This window comes from Panulirus ornatus, chromosome 71, assembly GCF_036320965.1.
Source record: "Panulirus ornatus isolate Po-2019 chromosome 71, ASM3632096v1, whole genome shotgun sequence".
Classification (NCBI taxonomy): Eukaryota; Metazoa; Arthropoda; class Malacostraca; order Decapoda; family Palinuridae; genus Panulirus; species Panulirus ornatus.
In genome coordinates this window covers 12,364,673-12,391,318 of record NC_092294.1, presented here as the reverse complement: position 1 = coordinate 12,391,318, position 26,646 = coordinate 12,364,673, and the positions used below count along the sequence as shown (strand labels likewise).

The 26,646-nt window shown below is 40.8% G+C and overlaps 1 protein-coding gene across 1 annotated transcript in view; it reads left to right on the top strand.

Moving 5' to 3' along the window:
• Positions 1 to 26,646, top strand: part of CngA (Cyclic nucleotide-gated ion channel subunit A) — a 186,061-nt gene that overhangs the window by 130,717 nt on the left and 28,698 nt on the right. The window contains exon 3 of the mRNA XM_071660434.1: positions 3,747 to 3,881. Within this exon, the coding sequence (XP_071516535.1) occupies positions 3,747 to 3,881 (135 nt within the window). The remainder of the gene's footprint in view (positions 1 to 3,746; positions 3,882 to 26,646) is intronic.

Below are 26,646 nucleotides of genomic sequence, written 5' to 3'. Positions count from 1 at the left end.
AGGAGTGGAGAAAAATTGATATTACCACGGTGGAGGCTAGTGAGTGGGCCACCAGAGGTAAACATGATTAGGAGGATATATTAAAGGTGTAGTGAGCCTGAATACCCATACAGATGGGGGGGGGGAGGAGTCGATCGTGGGGTAGGGAGAGGTACAGGTATTGCCAGAAGTGAGAGGAAAGGAGTTCAATTCTTCTAACAATGCGGCAACGTTTGGTTTGCAATATCTCGACAGCTGACGTTTAATGTTTGATATACATTTCACCAATGTTTTTTAAGGATTTTGTTATAAACAACCACAGCAGGTATGTGGTCTACGACCTTCCAGATACTGGAGTCCGACGCCACGTTAATTAACAAAGCAAATTGATAGTTGTATAAATTGATGTCATCCATTGTTTAGATTACCAGCTAATTATTCAGGTTCACTTGGCGTGCAAGCGAGGCTGCGGACGTGCTGATCGACCAGTCACGTTGATTTCAAGATGAGAGAAGCCAACTCCACGTTTGATTTACGCCAAGTAGATCTATTTCAGGGTTAACACAGACGGTGGATATCTATTTCAGGGTTAACCTTACACGAGGGATGTCTTTTTCAGTGATAATGGTTAGGAAAGTCGCTAGTGCTTGTTTGTGATTTGATTATTTAGTTTTCTGTAGCATCTCGCTTAATGCATAATTTGTTCCCTTCATGCATTGTGCCTCGTGAGGAAGGATTTGTTAGGAAACACAGTTGTGGACTCGTGGCATAAGTTCAGTCAAGAGGATGTGAATACGAGTATCATTGTGAGGTTCAGAAGAGACTATGATTATAGTGAAGTGATGGGAGATGAGGCCCCACGAATGTACAGCTCCCTTTCTATATGTGATAACACACATATAAACACACGCTTGCAGACATTATGAGCCTCAGATAAGTAACCTCTCCTCGATATGGGATCCGGATTTACACTGTCCAAGGTTAAGAAAGGAAACAAAATATTAATCCATCAAAATGACATCTTCACAGATAAACATGAGGTTAATTGCGATAAATGTTCCACTCAGATTACGGTATGCATAACTAGTGTAGTCCCTTTACTCGAGGCAACGATGCAGTTGCCAGAATGTAATAGTTTACTGCCTCAAACACGTGAACGGAATAAACTAAAAGTTAATTACTTGACGTCCTTAGAGAGCAACTGTAGGCCTACAGTTTTACGTGAGAGGGTCAAGACCAGGGGAGATATAATTACTTTTGTTCCTGGTTGGATATGGTGATGGGTCGATTACCTTAAAGCAAGGTTGTGTGTGTGTGTGTGTGTGTGCAAAGATTTGCTAAGACTAAGCCTATTACGTGTTTTTATCGCAGACACTCAGATCTCGGGGTGCCACAACTGGCACATGTCAGGTGTGTGTTCTCAGGGCGTCATTAATGGTGCAGATGGGCCTTGCGTGTATGTGTGTATGTACTGGTTTCTTTTAAGTGGACGTGTGCGTTGTGCTTGGTGTGACTTAACCAGTTGATCTGAACTAAGTTGGAGAAAGATGTTCTAGAGTACTTCATAGCGACAAAGTGATGCTCATATGTTCATACTGAATGATGCGAGTGTAGTGGGAAACTCACAAAATCTGTATGACAGAAATATATCAAGATCTGCAGATCCACTAGTGTACAGTTCCCTTCCTATCTAAACACAGAGCACTTAGGAACAGGTAATGACACAGACCAGGGCACTACGCAAATATGTATATATTTACCGTACATGTCCATGTACACACACACACACACACACACACACACACACACACACACACACACACACACACACACATTCATATTACATTTGTATGTGGCTGTGTGTTTATTTTTGTGTATGCGTTTATATTTTTTAACTCATTGATTTTGTAAATGTTCGTTTATCGAAAATGTTCAAAATCGTTCAATTCATATGTAGACTAGAAAAAATCCCTTGATTGTGCAAAAATTGTATTCGGAAGAAGTCTCTATGATGTGTAATTTTTCATTATTTTGGAGTAATGAATTCAGAGTCGTAGGCGAGAACATGATGGACTTCGTTTATAATCTATAGTCACCCCTCCAATAATGAGCGGTCTTTCAGTTTTCTCTGGTGGCTTCATGAGAAAGTATGTGTTTGCAACGGAGACTTGTCAAGATGATCGCATAGCCAACCGTTGGATTATACAAAACAAATACCCTTATATTGAACAAAACATAGCATCATACACTAACCTAGTATATGTAATAGAATATAATGAAACTATTGTTAATGGTTGTAGGCTGGTAAACCCCGGATATTATTAGATTTTAAAAATTTTTTTGGGTAGAATCCTGAACTTGTACGCCTGGTTTGTCATAACCAAGTACTGTTTTGGCTTAAAAACGAAAATAGAGCGATGAATTGGAGATTTTTGAATAACTAAGTCATTAGGGAATTCGTCCCAGATAAAGTAAAGTAAATGATAAAGGAAAATAGCGAGACTTTCAATATACAACAGTCACTCGACGGACTTGCTTATGAACCTTCTTTCGTATCATGTTATTGTGTATTGTAAATTTCCATTGTCTCCATCTTCTGCTTGTGATAGTATTAAATTGTCAGTGAAAGTTACATTCAATATATTTTTCGCGTTTTAAAACTGTTTCACTCTTATATCTACCACTTTATAAGCTGTATGAAAGATTTAAATATTTTCGTTACATTCACATGTGGCAAATATCCATTTTTTTTTTATTTTAGAACATGGAACAAGAAATATATCAGTTTATTCGCTTTCATTAATAAGTAAAGATAGATACACCAGCCCAGCCTGGTATACAACATTTTGGAAGCAATCTGATAGTTTCACCCAAGACCCCCTACCCCATCCCACCCTTTTCCGTTGTCTTACGTTTCCCAACAGAGGGGGCTTGAGTCCATCTTCTAATGGGGAAAGTTAGTTAATCGAGTCTGTTTAAGTGTTGCAGAAAGTCCTCACGCTATCATGACCGTCAAAATAGCTTCCCTCTGTCTTCTGCAGGACCTGGTGTAGAAAAGGGCTTCACCAGGACCATATCTGGAGGAACTGGATTTTACTTATACATGGCAGTGTTTGTGTCGTGAATTTTATGAATGGCTTCTTATTTGGGCTTTAGTCTTTCTTTTCATGCTGAAGATGAATCAATAACCATATTCACTTTTACTGTATATATGGCCCTTGTTGCTAGTGTTATCAGTATGTAATCATCAGTTAGACAAGTGATGGCTGAATGTAGATTGATGTTAGTGTAGAATGATCGCTGATGTCTTTGGTATATATTGCATTCGTATATGCATTACGCATGAATGGTTGAAGTAAAATCTTTTCATTTGTTATATGTACTGATTAATAGATGCTGGTATTTCATATGATGAGGAATAATTAGCCAGTTTTATATAATCTTTATAGGTTATGACGTGTTGTCACTCATTCATTAACAGTGACTGCTATTTACATGTATTGTTTCTTTTAATGGCAACAGATTGCTCCTCGTGTGTTCTTATGACTGTTTAGCGTCCAATATTCAAATGTAAACAAGTGGACGTAAGTATAAAGATTTGTGCAACTATCTTTGGTTTATTGGGCGGTTGTTTTGATGAAAAGGACACCTTCTGCAATTGGCAGATGTATGGAAAAAGTAGGTTTTATTTCGAGGTACTGAACAGTACAGAATGAGAAGTGTTGATAAAGAACTTGGCTGTCTTAGTGTCACTTCTACTTTCGCAGGCGGAGGCTGGTGGAGGCGATGGTGGTGGTGGAGGTGGTGGTGGAGGTGTTGGAGGGACCAACCACAGATCCATAAGCCGCGTCACTTCGCTCGACCTGACACAAAGGAATCCCCCTGAACCCCCCGACCATGAGGCAAGTCCACTTGAGCTTTTCGACCTTCTTAAAAAAAAAAAAAACTTTTGTCCCGTCACTTTCTTTCTTTGTTCATTGACATCCTGGATCTTTCTTTGTTCCCCTAGATTCTTTCTTTGTTGGGGAAGAAACTCGTATCTTTCCAGGCAGAGCTGGGGAGGCAACTGATGTCTTCCCAGGGAGGGTTGGGGAGGAAACTAGTATCTTACCACGGAGGGTTGGGGAGGAAGTTGATGGCTCTCCACACAAGGCACTGGGAGGAAAGTGATGCCTTACCACGGGTGGTTGGGGGGGAAATGGTATCGTCCCGCGGGTGGTGGGGAGAAAAGTGATATCTACCACGGAGGGTTTGGTTGGGAACCGATATCTTGCCATGCAGAGATGTGTTGGGGAGGAACCTGATATCTTCCTACATAAGAGCTGATGGCTACGAGCTATCATTGCAGGAAAAAATCCCTCATTGTTTGGTTGACGTGTGGTTCCTCTGTTGGTCCTAATTTAAGTACATGGGTTGGGTTCCTATTACTTGTATAGAACTTACGCCTCGTACTTAACATAGTAGTAATGGAAGAGATTAATCATTAGCTCCACGTTTTTTATATAAAGCATAATTCCTGGTGTTACACGTATCGTATAATGAAAATGAACAGATTTCTACTTGCTTCATAGATGGAGAGATTAACTTGGATTTTTCATTCATATGAAATCCCATAGGGAATAAATCCCCTCAAATTATTTTTCAGGACGCAAATGTGGAAGATGTTCTTAAAAAAGCTGTGAATGAACTAAACGTTTACGTGAAAAATTTGGTATTTCACAAAAGCGAAAAAAGAAGTCCTTAATTCCGGTAAACCTAAAGACGCTGCGTTTTCTCCGTCAGCTAAGCTTTCAATAATTTTTTCCTGTGATGGAAGGTATTTCTAGAAGTTTTAAGCTGTTTCTTGCCATGCCGGCCGGAAGTCCAATGAAGTCCATAAGTTTCATCTCCGGGTGAATGAGGCGCATGTTCGAAGTTTTGTTGTTAAGTATAAGTGTGATTTTTTGGAACTTTTCCTTTTGCTGAGGGGTTCCTCCTGGATCCCACTTGGTAGATAGTAATCCTTGACATAGTAGATTGTTGGAGGAGGATGTAGCAAACGAGAGCGACCGGTAAGAGTGGGCTAAACATGGAGTATTTTATAATGACGCAAGTCTGTAGGAAGAGATCGTGTGGAATTATCATAAAGACATCCTTGTAGATAGGTGGATTATATATATATATATATATATATATATATATATATATATATATATATATATATATATATATATATATATATATTATTTTTTTTTCATTATACTTTGTCGCTGTCTCCCGCGTTTGCGAGGTAGCGCAAGGAAACAGACGAAAGAAATGGCCCAACCCCCCCCCCATACACATGTATATACATACGTCCACACACGCAAATATACATACCTACACAGCTTTCCATGGTTTACCCCAGACGCTTCACATGCCTTGATTCAATCCACTGACAGCACGTCAACCCCGGTATACCACATCGTTCCAATTCACTCTATTCCTTGCCCTCCTTTCACCCTCCTGCATGTTCAGGCCCCGATCACACAAAATCTTTTTCACTCCATCTTTCCACCTCCAATTTGGTCTCCCTCTTCTCCTCGTTCCCTCCACCTCCGACACATATATCCTCTTGGTCAATCTTTCCTCACTCATTCTCTCCATGTGCCCAAACCACTTCAAAACACCCTCTTCTGCTCTCTCAACCACGCTCTTTTTATTTCCACACATCTCTCTTACCCTTACGTTACTCACTCGATCAAACCACCTCACACCACACATTGTCCTCAAACATCTCATTTCCAGCACATCCATCCTCCTGCGCACAACTCTATCCATAGCCCACGCCTCGCAACCATACAACATTGTTGGAACCACTATTCCTTCAAACATACCCATTTTTGCTTTCCGAGATAATGTATATATATATATATATATATATATATATATATATATATATATATATATATATATATATATATATATATATATATTGTATACAATGAGACATACACACATGCAATTGTTCATATCCACGTATTTATACACGTAGTTATATGGTGCCTCAGGGCAAAATAGGTTTGTATGTGTGCCTAGACGAGTTGGATGATTCAAAGGGATTAGATACAAAGTTGTCATTCGGAAACTTTTCACACCAAGTGGATCGGATTAGCGGCGCTGATCTGAACCTTCTTCGAGGGTTATAATGAGGCGAAATCGACTTTAGACGTCACAGATCTCAGAATCCGACGCCCCGTTGGGTGCTCGATGAGATTTCCTTTCGGTTAGATGCTGGACGAGACAGATTCCTGGGGTCTAAGCTGTCCTTAAGTCCGGGTTGATCTCTGGAACGTGACCCGATCACAGGGTCTCCGGTTCGAACTAATTCTTCTCGGGTTTAGTGTGGTCGGTGTTGCAAGCTGTGATCCGGCTCATCTGGCATTGATATTCTGCTACCTTTCCTATCTTACTCCGGCTTTTGTTTAAGCTATATAACTTTTATTTTCTCTTAACCTACCAAGCTTCTCTCTGAAATCTTTCTCTTGTATTACATAATCTTTTTCCATGTGCGCTACATTTTATTTTTCTCCGTACAACTAATTATATCATAAAAGCTTCACCAATGATGTAAGTCAATATTCATTAGAGAAAACGGTATAAGGTGCGAGTTCAGAATACATCATACATTATTCATAACGTAGTGCGCAATGTTTGTAATGTTTTTTGAAGGTATATATATATATATATATATACATTGCGGCGAAGGACATTTAAATGTCCCCATACACGACAAGGTTAGGTTAAATGCCTCAAATAACTGGGATATTAATAAGCTTTGACCCTGCTGTCCAAACTATGGTCAGCCAAACGTCAATATTTGTAATATATATGATAATTCAAATGATAAGGTAAGAAGCAAAGAATTATATGACTGACCTTGTATGTTAGTGTTGATATCAAGAAACGTCTTCGTTTTGTAACTGCCTCTATAAAGATGTCTTTCTTCACAAGTTCACTTTCTAACGGGGGATCTAAATTCGAACGCGCGCCAGGCGTTAGAATGATACACCCGTCTGTTTAAATACCTCTTGCGTCAGTTTAAATGCCTTTCCCGCGCGAGACGTTTAAATTCCACGGCCGGCGGGTTAAATGCTTCTTGCGCGTCCAGATGTTTAAATCCACGACCGCCAGTGTACAGGGCGAGACGTGGTGCGCTTATATGCCCCCAGACGTGGGAGTGGACACGCTTCGGCTGCAGGGGTGTGATATCACATGAGGATTATCGGCCTTATGACTAACCCTTGGTATTGCTTTCTGCCGCGTTCGGACTGATTTGAATGGCAAATGTTTTTATACAGTTAAAGATAACTGGTACGTTGTCAGTACGATATAAAATGCATTGGGAAAGTCTATGCAATTAAGGTCGTTTTTATAGTTATTGCCAAATAAATGTAAAACTAAAGATCTGAATTGAGTTTTTCGATTCTTAACAGAATATTTCTTAGGTATAAACATCTTGAAATAACAAGAGAGGTCATCTCCCTATACATTACTTCGGGTTTACCGTACTAGTCTACTTAAGTCTGGTCTCTCCCAGCCTAGGATCTCCCAGAGGAGCCTCTCCCGCTCTCCACTAGGATTAAATCCTTTGATGTAGCGGTAATCGCTCTGGTGTGAGACACTCCCAGCCCCTACCACTCTCACTTGTGTGAAACTCTCCCGACCTCTTCACTCTCACTGGACAGCCTATATATCCACAGTCATCACCACTTGCTAGCTTCTCCTCACAGTCCCTGTGTGGTCCTCCACCCATGTCTGTCCCTCGACGTCTTCAGTCTTTGACTTTATAAGATCCCTCATTCGAACACCAGTAACCTGTATTGTTAATTTTCCTGTAAATCTCACGATACATATTGCATACACGGTTCCTTCACATGAAAACAAATTCATCTGTTTTTCTCAGGTATTATTCTTCAGTTTAACTCATCTGTTACTATAGGGTAGGCCTCTCTAACTCCCGAACTTCATATGTACCATGAATCCTTTTGGTTTATGTGGCGTGGTGTAGCGAATAGAAATTCATCTAGAATCATGATCAAATGACCACAGAAGACTTATGCCTGGATCGGCTACACTCTAGCTGGGAAAGGGGATCAGAAGGTCCTAACCCCAGCCTGGACCTCAAACTGACTCTTGTAAAACGTCTTGTAAAACTCAAATAAAACTTAGATTACCTTCCAGAGGTGTTGAGACGCCCACCGTAAGGTTAACGATGTTGCAATGAGACACACGCCATGAGGACGATGGTATTGCCATGAGTTACCCATCATAAAGACTGAGGTGTTGCCAGCCTGTGATTCATTTCATAATCTTATGAGGAAGCTCGTTGGCGCACATGGAAGTACACGAGAGACCCAGAAGAAAGAAGAGCTCGTAAACTATGACAAGTTCATCTTCTGGATAGTCTAAATATATGGAAACAGGAGAGTAAAGCAGAAGGCTCTTCCCCACCTACCACAATGATAGACAGGGCAATAGAGCGGAAGGTTCCATCCCACTCACCACTGAGTGGAGACAGGATAGTAAAGCAGAAGGCTCATCTCTATCCATCACTCGCTTCAGTGCATCACCTATTAAGAAAGATTTATGAATAAATGAATGGAAAGCGTAGCAATTGATCAGACATCAGCAGGTTGGTTGATGTGAACAGCAAAAAGAAAGGTTTGGATCTTAGTTAATCCCCTTTTTTATTATCAAATCCCTACTTAATGTATATATTTAGGTTCATAACATTCAGTTGTTTTATATATATATATATATATATATATATATATATATATATATATATATATATAGGTAAGAAACTAGATTACATAAAGCAAGTATGTAGCTTGATTGAATCATACATAATTCGACATATCCTTCATCACTGTATTACGAAAAACTTGCTCTATATAAAAAGTCCATTTTCCTATAAAAAAAAAACACTACAGCTTGACAAAGCCTTTGTTTTGTCGGTGCAATGAAATGTTTTATGGCGTATTTCTGTTGCTGAATATTGCAGAGTATCCATAGCAAACATTTTGGAGCAACAAACTTTGAACATTAAGACTTGTGTTTATAATCTTCAGAAGGATTTCTTTAAGTGTATCACTTTTTCTTTGTACTTTTGCAACACCTTCTGAGCTTTTAATGAAAGTTCTTTGGCAACTTTTTAGGTTTTGAGCTTTCATCTCGTTGCTTTAGAAATTTAATTCGCTTTCCTTTCTGGTCCAGACGCCTTGTCTTTGACCCCCGGGGATGGAAGAGTAATGTGGCTTTTAATCCTTTAGGTGACCCTGCACTAAGGTCATGACCCCTAGTACTCTGACATGTCATGAATATAACTGTACTTTACCCAGTTTCCTCCCACATGTATGGTCTATATCTGGGGGTAGTTTTGTATTCCTGTACAATCTGTAACTGTTTCAGTAGGCTTGCGAAGTGAGTCAGTTGTTGTTCGCTGATGATCCATCGCTGGTGGCTTATTCGGGTGAGAAACTGCATTAGTTGGTGACTGAGTTTGGTAAAGTGTGTGAAAGAAGAAAGCTGAGAGTAAATGTGAATAAGAGTTTACCAAGGGGTACCACTGTGTGTCTGTACCCTCTAGCTGGGTACAATATGTAACAGTGTCGTCTGTGTCTTGTAAGTACTTCTTTGTTCCTATATTTTCCGTACCTTGGAGCACCACTGTGTTGAGAGCAAACTGTCTTTAGTCCTTGTGTCTCTGCAATTCATTTTCCCTCGTGACCCCGGCCGTTCGTTTGCGTCACTGAACTGTCCATTTAAGATCATCCACACGTTATTCCTTGGCGTCAACGTGTGCTGTTGATATCTTAGTTTAATCCTAAGATAAAGTTCTTAACGCCCCTCTGAAGTTTGAGTGATATGCTACTTATTATCTGTTCACTACCTTGTGCTTTAAAGGGCTTGTAGTTCAGGCATTGGTACTGCTCGTGTGTCCTTGGAGATCCAACGACATATCTTGCGTCTCTGTCATCCTCCTGAGTCACACTGGACGATAACCACATTACAGGTGTGCGTCCAGGTGACTCATCTCGTCCACGGAGGTAAACCATCTCACACTGCTGCTGCTGCTGCTGGTGTCTTTGAAGGATGAGTAGTGATGACTTAGACTGGTTGCCTTGCAGTAAATTGGACTGTGAAATTGTGTGTACCACAGTCGCGGTTCGGAGGAATGGATAGTGTTTTGTTCAGGTAACCGCTGTCAGTACACCGATATTTACGTAGATAGACACATGGAACAGACACACACACACACACACACACACACACACACACACACACACACACACACACACACACACACACACGCATAAGGTACGTTGTCTCGAAGTGACGTCATGACACTTGCTTTGAGTAATGAATACCTGGGAGAGAGACATGACGAGCGGACATCACCCGCTCTCCCTCCCTGCTCCACCTTCCCAGTGCTAGAAATGGCTCCTCTCCCAGCGCTGGGACTGACCCTTTCTCTCTCCCCCTCCCAGCGCTGGGATTGACCCTCCCCTCAGCTCTGGGACTGACATGCCTGCACTAATAAACTATCGACCGTGTGATCATTGCGTCGTCAGCTGGGATAACTGGTGCAATCAATAACGGTTGAAGGGCCTTCGTCCAGAGAGGCAGTCGGTCCTCCCCTCGTGCCCAGGAGCCAGGGACTCGCTCCTACGTCGACGGTGAGGGATGGTATAGGATAATGCACAGCCGTCGGGGCAGATAACCACTTGTTGACACGTGTGCGGGTGTACCTCCATCTCTCCATTCTCCTCAAGGCTGCCTCTCCCCTGCCAGCCCTCCCCGTTTCGCTCATTGATCATTATTGCCATTATACAGGTCACGGAGGGGTGTAAGGGAAGGGAGGGTGGGCATGTGGATCGCCTTAACAAAGGGAGTAAGGTGAGGGGACAACGAACATTGAGCTCCCTTTTGCGATTCTTTTGTCATGATAGCATTCACTCTGCACCTAGTGGGGTCAGCTGAGAAAGCCATGAAGTGGATGTTCATTCGATGCCATGTAGCTCTCTCTCTCTCTCTCTCTCTCTCTCTCTCTCTCTCTCTCCATCTCTGCCTCATGAAAGAGTGATTCTACACATCTTGTCCCCTCCTACACCAGACCTTGGACCGGACTGAGTCTAGTGAGATTCTAAGGTTATTCACCACCCACTGTGTCTTGCTTCCTTTTCCACCATTAGAAGACCTTCCTCCCTTCTCTAACACTAGAACTTTTCCATCATTAGGGGTCCATCATTCTCCAACATTTGGGTACCCTCCGCCCTTCTCCAGCACTAGAGCTCATCATTCTTCAAAACTAGTGGACAACCCTTCCTTCTCCAGTGTTTGGGGTGTACTTCTAGTCTTTAGAACAAGACCCGATCAATTTCCAGTACTAGAGGACCATCCCCCTTCTCCAACACGACTGCCCATCATTCTCCAGCACTAGAGGACCATTCTCCCTTCTCCAACACGACTGCCCATCATTCTCCAGCACTTGAGAACCATCCTTCCTTCTCCAACACGACTGCCCATCATTCTCCAGCACTTGAGGACCATCCTTCCTTCTCCAACACGACTGCCCATCATTCTCCAGCACTAGAGGACCATCCTTCCTTCTCCAACACGACTGTCCATCATTCTCCAGCACTAGAGGACCATTCTCCCTTCTCCAACACGACTGTCCATCATTCTCCAGCACTTGAGGACCATCCTTCCTTCTCCAACACGACTGCCCATCATTCTCCAGCACTAGAGGACCATCCTTCCTTCTCCAACACGACTGTCCATCATTCTCCAGCACTTGAGGACCATCCTTCCTTCTCCAACACGACTGTCCATCATTCTCCAGCACTTGAGAACCATCCTTCCTTCTCCAGCAGTAAGGGACCATCTCCCAACACTCAGGCCCTCACGAGCAATGTGATATGGAGGGTCTGGCTTCCCTGTCGCACCAACAGCCAGTCTGTGGTTAAGGAGGAGCGTCTGGTCTTGGCAGGAGCCTCCCTTCCCATTACCCTATTCTCCCTTACCTTCCTCCCTTCCCCCCCTGCATTGCCCCCTTACTGCCTTTGTCCTCACTAATGGATGCCCAGCAATCTTGATTGTATTAACACCGAGAGAAGAGTCTTCTGTCTGCACTGTAAACTGTGTTACAGTTATCGACCGCTCTAGGGAGGATAGCATTTTGAGGAGGAGAACGCCTCGGGGAGAAAAACGCGTCATTAAGGAGAAGGTTGCTTCAGGGAGACATGTATAGTCGAGAACACTTCAGGGAGGAAAACACTTCCGGAAAAAGAACACATGAGGAGGATCGTGATCCTTCAATTGTTCTCGTCCCTGTATATTTTATTTGTATATTTGCTGTGGTGTTGGAATGTACATCTCTTGCTGATGATAAAAACGATGCCTCAGGTTTACGATCATGTTTATCTGATGTTATCCTTTGGCATTGTATGATAGTTTCCGATACTCTGTACCTACTAGATGCTCAGTTGTGATCTGTAGTATCACATTTATTGTTATAAATGACATTAAACTTCTACCATAGGTGTGATTATTATCCTAACCTTCTGATAATTGGTGAGCGATTTGGAGAATCTCTGAGAACATTATCCTCTCACTGAGTTAATTTAGAACCATCTTATTCCCGCACCTCTGGGCTGGAAGCGTTTCATTAGGCGTTCCGGACAGCCTCGGCTTCAAGTCAGTGAAATTAGGTGTTTGACTCCTCCACTCTTGGGTCATCTTGGGATCCCACAGTTGTATCAGATCACGACGTTTTATATTACCGTCACGTCTCTTGTTGGACACGAACGTACTGTTGAAGGACAGAGTTTTTTTTCCTCTGACATTGTATATCATTTGTGGAGTATATGAAGTTGTGTATGACTACTGGAATCGAGAAGAGAGATGGTGAAATTTTAGCGTAAAACTGCGTTGCTAAAAGTCTCGTGGAGATCCTGGACAGGTTAAGTGAAGAGGGCCAAAGGAATGCAGGCCAAGGGAGGCCAAGAGAGAGATTAGGCCAAGATAGGCCAGAAGACTGTAGGCCAGACCTTGCATTACCTGGAATGAAATATTAAGTTCATCAGAGTCGTTCAGAAATCGACGTTTTCGACAATTTTGTTTCTTTGATCCATCTGTGATCAGTCGTCTCCAGGATGCATCACATTGTTTTGTCTTTCTTGTGTCCATTCATATATTTGTCTCCATTCTTCCATCCTCCCTGGCTCTGTCTTTTTACTAAACCTGTTCATACATCGGGTCCTGAACATGTCTTTCCAGCACATATCCTACAGGATGTTAAGACATCCTTCTTGTCCCCCAAGTCTCAACCCTTATTCCCTCGTCATACCAGGAGCGCCCCCAACCCCCCGTGCCACCCACCTCTCTCTCTCGTGCCTTCCCTCCCATGGAGGGTGAGGAGCAGTAGACCTCTCACGGCTTGCTCCCCCTCACTCAGGCGCCACGCGGGGGCTGGGTGAGGCGCGCTCCGTCCCTGCCTGACGTCTCCTCTCCTGGCGATTCCTGGGGACCGCGTGTAGGAACCCCTGAAGTTCGTGTTGTTTAGCTACCGTGCTTAAAAGGGGGGGAAGAGGGAGGGGGGGAGAGTTCCTGCAGGAGTCTCCCAACGTGAGGTCATGTCGCACAGAAAACGGCAGATCGTGGGTGAACGTAATTAGTTTATCATTCCTTCCGTGCTCACAAGAGGACCTGTTGAATAACCAGCAGGGAATGTTGCCCCACTCGTACACATGGTAGAGGATGAGGCTGGTGCATGAGCTGATGAACTCGCAGCGTCGTGAAGAAATCTTGTCAAAATGTGTGACTGTTCAGTGATAAACAAACGATTCATCTCTGAAAAGGATCATGACGTCGACACTTGATCTACAAGGAACCAGGAGGTGCTTAAAGGTTGTGGGTCATGACCTCAAAGACCCTTGAGATAAGGCTTTTGGTATCCTTGTGTGGCGTTGGGCCAGGTCAAGAGGTGTGTAGTGAGGTGAAAGCCTGCGTTGTGATTGTACATACATTTGTGCAGGATAATACAGCTCTCGAAACTCGCAGTGATAGACGTGAAATTATTTTTGTGATTATTTTCAACCGATGTTCGTGAGAGGTAAATAACATGAGGCATTGTGCATGTCAGGACCCGCATGAAAGTGAGCCAGAAATCAAAATTGTTTATCGGAAAGAACCACTCGATCACTAGATGTTTAGTTGATCAGTCTCTAGACAAACCTCAGAGTTATGTTGCTCTTCAACTTGTAATTTCATCTAGGTAATATAATCATACCTGCAGTGGCCTATTTCTAGTTTATGTACATAGAGGTTGATAACTTGACCCGTAAATTAAGAATATAACTTATAATCATTGAAAACAAAGGTATAAGTGTCAGACGAGGAAGACAACCCAAGAGAATCCAAACCCATTACTTGCGCAGAGGAACCTGTGTTCTGTTCCTTCTTTGTCTCGACTTTTGCTTCCAGTATACATGTGTCACATCATCTATTGTTTCAGCGACATCCTGAACAGGGTTTCAAGCCTCCTATTATACGAATCTACACACTTCTATGTGTGTGTGTATATATATATATATATATATATATATATATATATATATATATATATATATATATATATACTCTGATCAATTAACTAAAGGCTAATTACCTCTACTGAAATGAGATGGAGAACAAGTGTAATGGCGTTAATTAGATGATAAATAATGTACAGGTTTAACGAAGAATGTGTTGATCGTTTAGTCCAGGAAGGCTGTCCAAAAAATGACCAACGATGGTTAACGAAAATGGGAGATCGTTACTGTTATGGTATGATCAAGGAAGGGTGTAGTTGCAGTGCGAACGACAGTGATATGAATGTTTAACGACTCGAGAACTGAATGCCAGCGATCATATTTTGACGTTTAATGATAAATCTACTCGAGGATTAGACTATATCCTGAAATAAGGAGCCATCTATAATTCTATGAATATACTGAAAAATGACAACTTAAACTACTGTAATGTTTAAAGACAATTGTGATATATCAGTGTTTGTGATATGTAAGATTTTAATGTTTTTCGTTTAGCTGAACATGTCACTTCACAAATTACAGAATGCTTAACGAAGTTTCTGATAGTTAACAGTTGTCATACTAAACGAAGATGATGCTTTAATATTACAGTAGAGTTATGACGACTTAAACGGTGTTTAATGAGTTTTTACGCTTGAACTCAACGCAGTGTCTAATGAAGGCTCAAATAGGAGCATCCATGGACGTTTAACGTACTCAGCAACGAAGCAGTGAAATTAGTGAAGTAATGGTGAAAGTGACTATGGTGATGGTGAATGCATATGCATACAATATTGGGTCAAAATTCCTATAACAGAGGTCATGATTGAGATGTTAGCCATGGAAGGAAAACTCATCTCGCAGAGTATAATCGACATTGCTGCTGCATTTAAAAGACATGGCCACGTATTCTTTGATGCTTTCGTTACACTTCACTGACGCTTTTGAAAGATGGCTGCTGTATTGATCTTAAAGCTCTGATACATCCACATTTCCACAAGGCATTTCTCTCGAAATCAAGGCACATTTTTCCCATTTCAATGGTACTCTAATTGCCTCCTAAATTGTCTTAGACCGTTGCAATTAACTGGCGTGGAATTAGATTCTCTTCTGAATCTTGATTAGTTCTTTAGAGAGGCGGGAGAGCATTTTTTCTCGATTTTCCTCCACGTAAACAATATTTTTCTGGTTATTGATGAAAATATGGAACGTCGGTAAAGCTGAGTATGTCTGGTGAAGAATAGTTGAAGATCTGTGCGACAGGTATAGGGAGAGAGCGAGACATAAGCAAAGGGAGCTAGGTCGAGATATATGCTTAACAAGACCAAAGGGCAGGTCGCCCATCTTGGCCAAGTTTTACGGGCACAAACTGGTCGTGAAACTTAATGAAAGAAATATATGTACATTTATCTACGTCTTTGAGGGTCTTGTTAGGCCAATAGATGGATGGAATGCCACTGGTATGAACTGATATAATGGTTTTCAGCTGAAAATGCACTTCAAGATCTTTGGTAAACTTGGATCACCAACCTTGCCTCGTGTGGTAGTGTTTTCTTGTGTAGGTGAGGGAGATGAATTGATCCTACTCTTAACTTTCACTTGTCAGGACTTAAATGACTGAAGTGATTCGTCTGAATGAAGATAATGTACAATGTGTTGATACGTGCTTCTGTGTTGAGACTGGCGAAAACACTGTATATGTGAAAATGTTTGGGAAAGTCAGAACTCAAAGAACAGTGACTATAACGTGAAGAACAGGAGTATTGGCGTGGAATCCGCCACAGTATAGCCAATCGAAGCCGTATCGAAGATGACACTTGCCTGAGAAATGAAGAGCAATGAGATGATGATCTACCCGAATAAACTCTTCAACAGCACAAACGCATGAACACCAGAGCCCTCCATCATACAACGACGACCTCAGCGTCAGGAACACCTCAAGTCTTCTTTCATATCCTAATTCGAAGTAGAAACTCAGAACTTCCCTAACAACAAAGAAACCCCTGCTAAAGGGGATCTAGTCTTAGCAGGTGAGACCCTTATTTCTACAGGTACACATAGCCATACACATACACACAGTGTTTATACATGTGCACAATCGTTATTCATGCATATTTTCTATACATACACCTTACTCTTGCACATAGCGTACGAGAATATCAAGCCATTTTATCAGCATATAATTTTGCTCCATATTGCACTTAAGTCCAGTGTTTTTACTAGTAACGCTTCAGTATAAGTTTATACTGGAGTCAACTCTTGTGCGTACGTATTGGTGTATAGACGTTCTCTCTAGATGACTTGACCTTTGACCTGATACAGAGCTTTGTTCGACTGTCCCATCCACTAAAATTAGATTGATTGTTAATCATCTTTGGTCCTCAAGATATGAACGGATTTACACGAATGATATGTCAGGAGCTCCCCTGATATGCTTCTTACATCACATTCTCAATCTTAATTACCCAATAATTAGGTCACGGCTCCCACTCTTCTGTCCTAAATCTCTCCATGAGATTAACACCCACACTGGAATCTGGGATTCTAGACCAGATTACAAATTAGACTGTCTTGTTTAAGTCATTAAATGCCATCGTTTTCCCGAGGTAAGCTGTAAGTTGTTCAGCATATAATTTGCAGTTATATATATATATATATATATATATATATATGTATATATATATATATATATATATATATATATATATATATATATATATATATATATATATATATATATTTTCCCTGCGTGTTGTAGAAGGCGACTAAAAAGGGAGGGAGCGGGGGCTGGAAATCCTCCCCTCCCGCTTTACTTTTCCCAAAAGAAGGAACAGAAAAGGGGGCCAAGTGAGGATGTTCTTTCTGAGGCTCGTCTTCTGTTCTCAACGCTACCTCGCTAATGCGGGAAATTAATATGTATGAAAAAAAAGGGGGTCTGGAGTGCAGGAATATCGCACTGGATCCTGGTTTGTTGGGCGGGGGATTAGGAGGCTCGAATACCACCAATAGACTCCAGTCTGTTAAAAGGTTTGAAATGTTTCGAATAATACCACTGAACTCTATTCTCGCTTGTTTGTTTCCCGGGAGACAATGAGTTAAGTCATTGCGACGACTGTGCCCTGAGCACAATGGTAAAATCCTTGAACAGTGATGGTATGACCCTTGAGCACGACAATACTACCATTATGTATGATAACTTGACCTTTGACGTGACCCTTAAGGGTCGACTTAGAGGTCACGTTCTCGTCCTCAAGAGTTGTACCGTCATGCTCAACAGTCCTTCGGTCAATGCTTAAGGGCTGTACCGTCGTGCTTGAGCATAAGGCTGATAGCCCTTGCGGACCTTAAGACAGAGTCTTGTAATCCCTGAGTTGGAGACCCTGATACCAGTGGAGAAAGTTGGCAGCTGAGGAAGACTTGAATCATCACAAGCCATTGTCAGAAACTTCACAAATCTTGACACATTATTAGAGATGGGTTAATGAAAGGTAAAGTTAGAGGAGATTGAGGCACCTGTGACCCACAACTTCAGAGAGAAATGTAAAACGAACAAACCAATGATCAAATTGACAATTGTAACCTCAACCTTATATGGGAGGATTGGCATCACTGTCATCTTACAAGAAATAGGTTGATACCCCTGATCCGAGTAAACACATTCGCATTACGAGCCTAATATTCTTCCCCAGCCTTCAGAAAGCCAAGAGGAATGCCATAATCTTCAGTTCCTTTCCCAGGTTTCTGATCCAATCTCATTTTCTCTCATTATTCCACTGATGGTGCTCATGTTTTCCTGATTTGCACCAGATGCCAAGGTCTTATTTTACATCATGCAAAGGGAAGAAATGCATAGAATCTTATGCTATCTTTTTGCAGAGGTTTTAAGGTGTTGCCTGTGAATGGGCCTTTGAATAGTTTGTATTTTGGGATATGTGCTCACCTTCAAACGTGTTGCATTTGGACGTGGTCGCGTTCAGACGTGGTAGCATTAAGCTGTGTTCCGTTTGGATGTGGTCAAGATTAGGCAGTGTCGCGTTACGTCCTGGTTACTCTAAGTGATATAAGCGTCAGCTCCGAGGCTGTGTACGTACGCCTAGCGCTAGGTTCAAGTCCGTCCAGCTGTGTCTGAACCGATGATTAATTACTGAACTGCTACCCACGCCAGTTATTGAATTATAAATGATTATTAGAAACTGACGATCGTAGGGGATTCATTGTCTAATGTACTTCACCCTTTCCTTTTTTGGTGACCTTTGACCCTTGATCTCAAACCTACAACTGAATACTGTGTTTTTCTTTTAACCAAGTAGGGAATCCTTCCTCTCTACATTCCCTGAACCAGAAGTCTTCAGTTTAATTATGACAAAGAGTGGAAAGCTTGACCCAACGTCGTCTTGATTAATATTCTCATGCACCTGGCTGACACGCCATCCATCATGCATAATTTAGTGATAAAGAACATATATTCCAGCACGTCTTGGCAATGTTATAACCTGGCCATTGTCATAAAGGCGGCCTGCTCCCATAAATACAGGTAGTTATTGGGAGGAAAGTTGCGACTCTGAGACTAAATAGGTCTTGTTATGGGTCATATGGAGCCATTCAAGGCTGACTGCCCTGGTCAACGGTAGTATGATATGTATATTACTCTTGTGTATGTGTAGTACACCGATATCTTTTTTGATGGAAGTATGAGACGTATTATCCTAGCGTACAGGGGTGAAAGAATGCTTCCCATGTATCTCCTGCGTGTCGTTGAAAGCCACTAAGAGAAGCGAGAGTCAGGAACAGTTGAGTTTCTCAAGGAACAGGAGGAGGAGCTAAGCAAGGATCTAAACTCGAAAACTCAGTCGTCTGTTCCTTACGCTACTTCAGCACAGACGGAAGGGCAAGACGATATAAATCAAGTATAAATTCATAAACATAACGTGAATAACAGTTTGGTACGTTGTGTATTCGTAGATAACGAAGTAAGAATCGTACAAACTTTCCCTAATGAAGAGAAAGCGTTGTATAGTTCCATCATCAGAAACTTTTTTATGAAGTTTCCATTGATACTGTAGCCATGTTTTTCTTGCTGACGCGTATGATCTCAGAAGACACAACCTCTGGACTTCGTTCACTCCTTTTTTAGTAGGAGTATCAAATTTCGTATGACTCGCCAGAAGATGTAGGATCCTACAAGTTTATCTCCAACGGGATTTGTTGTGGCGTGACGGGAATGAGTGTATGGTACAGAAGGGACCCCTCGGAATGGGTTTTACGGGATTCACTGTAACTGAGCCTCAGGATAGGAGGAGACATTCCCTTCCCATTATCTCCACCACACCATGGATCGCCTGCTTTCCCACAGCCGCTCCTCCTTAGAGTGAAGTATCACGGAGCTCGAGGCAAGAAAATAGATTTCCTGATGCCAGTTGGTTAGGTGGGTGACGGTGGTCGTGATTTAGGGGATGACTCCACGAACAGATGAAAAACTGGGATGAACACCTGATGTCTATCATATTTTTTTCCTTCGTATGTGGTATATGAGAGGTTGGTGGTAGGCAGGTGGGTCTCTGTGGGTATTGGTTGGTGGTGCTGAATAGAGGTGGGTCTATACAAGTAGTGGTGGGTTTTTAGTGATAATAGGTGGGTCGGTGGGGAAGTGACAGGATTAAGAAGTCGTGGTTGGTGGTAGTGGGCTGTGCTGAACTGCGACAAGTTCAAGTGGCTGGTCGTAATGTGTTGGTGTGGTTGATATAGTAGTTACGACGTGGTGGTGGTAGTGATGGTGGCAAGGCATTCATTTTACAAAGCATGATGCATTCCCGAGTTGTGAACAGCCTCGTAATAAGACGTCCCAAGCCGTCGTGGTGGATCCTGAAGGGTTATGTTTGGTCGTAGTGGTTGTGAAGGGTTATACGGAGTCGTGGTGGTCATGAAGGGTTGTACGAAGTCGCGATGGTCGTGAAGGGTTGTAAGGGTGTCGTGGTGGTCGTAGAGGGTTGTATGAAATTGTGGTGGAATACATTATTGCCCCCCAGAGCTGGTGGGACTTGCTGCCTCATCCATCTATATTAGAAGATGCATCGCTGCCTCCTTCACCCTCCTCTTTTGCGTCTGCCCATCCTATTCACGTCTTTCTTCCCCAGAAAGCGATAAGGGTGTATACACACACACACACACACACACACACACACACACACACACATACATACACTCACTCACATAATGGAGCTTCATTTGTTATAGTGTCTCACTCGTGTTTCAGATTATGATGGACCATACATCATCAGTGTGGTCTCTCATGGTCCAGTAAGTGTAGGACCATAGGCCATCAGTGTGGTCTCTCGAGGGCCACAATTCTCGGGTCTGTGGACCAGGTGGATCAATAGTGTCACTGCTCGACACAAGTCACCTGGGGTCCACTTAGAACCAAAACTGGACCAATTACTTCAAGTGCTTCGATCAATCTTAAATGAACCTCTGCCAACGTAGCTGCCGATAGCATTAGTTTAATTAAGTGGAGCTCTATCGACCTCCATTGGTTGGGGGACGTACCAGCGTGTAACAGGAATCACTGACATATTTTACGTTGGCAGATTTCTGTTTCTTTAGTTATCAGATGGTTGAGGACCTCGGAGAGCAAAGGTTCCTTAAACTATGAAGAACTACTCTCAAATTTCAGGACAAAGCAAGGGGTATTAAGCAATACTCTAGCGGGCCTAGAGAATATTTAGAATTACCCGGATATACACAGAAAAACGAGGCAAAGATATTATGATACACATAATCCTTACTCGTTCACCTATGTAAGATTGTGTACGCAGTACGACGCACCTCTTTTCATACCAGATTTTCTTGGTCATCAATCGTTTTTTTCAGCAAACAGCTCAACAAACTGTTCCCCATATTCATCTGCATCTGTTACCTCATGCTTCCCAATTATACAGTCGATTGCTACATCATTCTCTCTTACATTCAGATCCCCTAACACGAGGATTCGATCTCTTCTTTCAAAATTGCCAAAGCACGGGCTAAACATCTCCAGTAACCCCCCCCCACGCCCTGTGTTTTACTGACATGACAATACCCTTTCTAGATGTACTGTAGAGTAGATGACAATATTCCTTTGATTTTGTGTGTGTGAATATTATTTTTCTTAATTTCTTTTGAGTTATATGCATGTTTGCCTTTAATCTTTTTTTTTTTTCTTTTACTTCAGCAAAGTTTTGACACGTATTATGCATTTATCGCTTTCATATGTTCTTTCATTTTGTACTCTGGCATTATAGATTCATCAAGCTCCTTATGTGCCGGGAGTACTTACCCTCTCTCTCGTCACATCCTTGGCTCCTCATCCTGTGTTTTGAAACGCTCAAAGTTGCCTCCTTCCCCTTCTGGCAAGGCAAGAACAACACCGTAATATGTGCGGGGATAATTGAGGAGGACCCAAGGCAACATATAGAGCCAATACCCAATCTCCACGTGCAGGGATAAGTGGCCATAATGCCACAGTAGGACCACAAGTGATATCAATGACCAACATATCCTGTCTTATTCAACTTATTTTTCATGTTTTTCATTCCTCTTAGGATTATTTTTTTTCATCTATCACTATATTTGTAGTTTTGTGGTGTAGTTTTATTGTCATACTGTCCACAGATGATGCACACAGCACCAAACACCATAGTTATCATTATAGTTTCTCCTTTTTGATATATATTTTTATCTTGATTTGTTAGCCCATTGCTGGAACGCTCCGTTCCTTATGTATTGCTTGTTACAGTTAATTTCATGATGTAATTGACCTGAATTATATCTATGTAAAATCTACGATATTGTGATAGTCTCACTTGCACAATTTGAATTTTGTAATATTTCTCTTAGCTAACGTCAACTTAACAACATTGTGTGTTTGTTCCTTATGTATGTAGTATGTTTTTACTTCTTTATCTCTTAAAAAATCTGATGTATTTAGACAAAATGTGTCAGTGTCAGGTAAATGCATATATATTATTTACGTCAGTAATTTGCACATGTGATATTTTACATTTTTCTATTTTACTCATTCATTGTAGGCTCATTTGTTATTCTCTGTTGGTTCCCTCTTAATTTCGTTACGGAAATAAGCTGCCCTAGAGTGTAGATAATTCGTACACCGTACCTTCACACGGAATTCGTTTTGCCCTGTCTTTCATCATATTTTATAGATTGTAGTCTTAATTGGTACTGTCTTCATGATGTTAAGCTGTTCCGAGCGGATTCACCAGCTCTTTCGCTGTGTTGTTTATTTAGTTCATTTATTTTGAGTTTACCCAATCTGTCTCAGGGTGTATTTGGCGGGTACAAAGATTACGCTCTTGGGCAGTAAGTGAGAGATCTCAGTGACTGTGATATGAGTAAAGATGTGCGATTCAAACTTTTTTTTACCCTCTGAACAGTTTATTTTTTCAATAAAGGACGAAAAGGATGACAGACTTTGGAACTCTTCCCTTAATTACTTTGAAAAAATATACAAAACATGTTTATTGCTACTTTTCGACAACGTACAGAAAAATCTACGTACGTACTAACCCATGTTTCATTACTAACACACGGTGGAATCAACACATCAACATTTTGCAAAGTCTACGGAGATACCAACTCGTATTTCACTAACATATGAATAAATCTACGGATCTTCCGTGTAACATTTCAATCGCAATGTAAGAAAATGGGAATCTCCTATGCTAGATTTCATTTACATTATGTAAGAAAGTCTTCGGATATTGCACTCCACATTTAATTACTACAATACTCGAACCCCGTAAAGAATCTTATGAATAAGTCTGCGGATATACTAGGCCATATTTCATTACTGTAAAATAGAAATCTCATAAGATACGAGAGATCCAAGATGGAAGTTGAAAAAAAAACTCTACGGGTTTACTAACCCAGATTTCACTAATGATATACGAGAGATCCAAGAAACAAGTTGAAAAAAACTCTACGGGTTTACTAAGCCATATTTCACTAATGATATACGAGAGATCCAAGAAGCAAGTTACAAAAAACTCTACGGGTTTACTAGGCCATATTTCACTAATGATATACGAGAGATCCAAGAAGCAAGTTACAAAAAACTCTACGGGTTTACTAAGCCATATTTCACTAATGATATACGAGAGATTCAAGAAGGAAGTTGAAAAAAACTCTACGGGTTTACTAGGCCATATTTCACTAATGATATACGAGAGATCCTAGAACCAAGTTGAAAAAAACTCTACGGGTTTACTAGGCCATATTTCACTAATGATATACGAGAGATCCAAGAAGCAAGTTACAAAAAACTCTACGGGTTTACTAAGCCATATTTCACTAATGATATACGAGAGATCCAAGAAGCAAGTTACAAAAAACTCTACGGGTTTACTAGGCCATATTTCACTAATGATATACGAGAGATCCAAGAAGGAAGTTGAAAAAACTCTACGGGTTTACCGGGCCATATTTCACTAATGGAATACGAGAGATCCAAAAATCAAGTTTGAAAAAACTCTATGGGTTTACTAAGCCATATTTCACTAATGGAGTACGAGAGATCCAAGAAGCAAGCTGAAAATAACTCTACGGGTTTACTAGGCCATATTTCACTAATGGAATACGAGAGATCCAAGAACCAGATTGAAAAAAACTCTACGGGTTTACTAGGCCATATTTCACTAATGATATACGAGAGATCCAAGAACCAAGTTGAAAAAAACTCTACGGGTTTACTGGGCCATATTTCACTATTTGAATACTATAAATTCAAGAAGCAAGTTTTTAAAAACTCTACGGGCTTACTAAGCCATATTTCACTAGTGGAATGCGATAAATTCAAGAAGGACGTTTACAAAACTCTACGGGTTTACTAGGCCATATTTCACTAATGGAATACGAGAGATCCAAGAACCAGGTTGAAAAAACTCTACGGGTTTACTAGGCCATATTTCACTAATGGAATACGAGAGATCCAAGAACCAGGTTGAAAAAACTCTGCGGGTTTACTAGGCCATATTTCACTAATGGAATACGAGAGATCCAAGAACCAGGTTGAAAAAACTCTACGGGTTTACTAGGCCATATTTCACTAATGGAATACGAGAGATCCAAGAACTAGGTTGAAAAAACTCTACGGGTTTACTAGGCCATATTTCACTAATGGAATACGAGAGATCCAAGAATGAAGTTGAAAAAACTCTACGGGTTTACTAGGCCATATTTCACTAATGAAATACGAGAGATCCAAGAATGAAGTTGAAAAAACTCTACGGGTTTACTAGGCCATATTTCACTAATGAAATACGAGAGATCCAAGAACCAAGTTGAAAAAAAACTCTACGGGTTTACTAAGCCATATTTCACTAATGGAATACGAGAGATTCAAGAACCAAGTTGAAAAAAACTCTACGGGTTTACTGGGCCATATTTCACTATTTGAATACTATAAATTCAAGAAGCAAGTTTAAAACACTCTACGGGTTTACTAAGCCATATTTCACTAATGGAATACGAGAGGTCCAAGAACCAAGTTTTAAAAAACTCTACGGGTTTACTAAGCCATATTTCACTAATGGAATACGAGAGATCCAAGAACCAAGTTGAAAAAAACTCTACGGGTTTATTAAGCCATATTTCACTAATGTAATATGGGAGATTGAAGGATCGAGTTTCAAAAAACTCTACGGGTTCCCTAAGCCATATTTCACTAGTGAAATACAGGAGATCCAAGAATCAAGTTTTAAAAAACTCTACGGATATGCCAAGCCATATTTCATTAATTTTTTCAAAATTAAAGAAAATGGGGATCTCAGAATCCTGATTTGGCTAGTAATATATAAAAAAAATCTACGGATATCCTAAGCCACGTTTCACTATTGAAATATGGGAAATTCACGAAGCAAGTTTAAAAAAACTCTACGGGTATGTCAGGCCATATTTCATTATCTTTTTTTAAAAAGAAAGAAAATGGGATTCTCCAAAGCCTGATTTGATTAGCAATGTATAAAAAAAAGTCTACGGATATCCCAAGCCATATTTCATTATTTTCTTTCAAAAACAAAGAAAATGGGAAATGTAAATAAAGTCTGCGGATCTACCATGTAACATTTCGTTAACTTAATACAGCAATTTCGTGATGTAGTTTCACGAAAGTCTACGGATATCCCAAACCACATTTCATTAATGGACGTTCATCAAAGAAAACGGAGATTATTTGATAAAGTCTACGGATCTCCAAAGCCTTATTTCACTAATAGAACATCAGGATCTCAATTAGGATGGTAAAGAAAGTCTGACGATCTTTCTAATAAACATTTTATTAACAGAATATAGGAATCTTATCGAGGATGTTAAAAGAAACTCTGCAGGTGTCTCCAACCACATTTTTTATTATCAATGTACAAAAATCTGATTTTTCAAGGTACATTTTATCATCTCTTTTTTTTTTTTTTAATCTGCCGAGCTCCTGATATACATTTCATTACCACTATGCACATCATATAATCAGGAAACAAGTCTAACAACTTTCCTTGTCTCTCTCTCTCTACATGCATACACACATATGCCTGATTACGTCTATACACAATTCGAAATAAAAGGCCAAGCAAGTGCAAAATTCCAGAATTATCGAGACACGCTGAGGCTGGGGAGTGCTAGGTTTTAATGAGGAACAGATTATTCTCATCATCAATCTCATCTATAAACACTGCTATAAATCAGGAGTTTTTTTTAACGAACAAAAAGAAAAGACGAACGGAATCTTTGACAGAGTCGGTACTTTTTGTTAAACTTACAAATTATAAAAACAACCACTTTATAAAGTACCTATTCGCCTGTCCTTATATCCCTGTGATTCTGTTATTGGGAAATTTAACTTCAGATGACAACGATTTTGCGGAAGGGAAGAACTGTACAAACAAATTCTAGATTAGCTTAATCCACCTTGAAGCTAGCTACTCCTTGTGGCCTTATATTTCATCATTGGAGAAGACGAAAAGTCATATCATTCAGGAATATATTACATTTTTCAAGGCTTTACAAAATACTAGTTTGTTTTTTCAGTGTC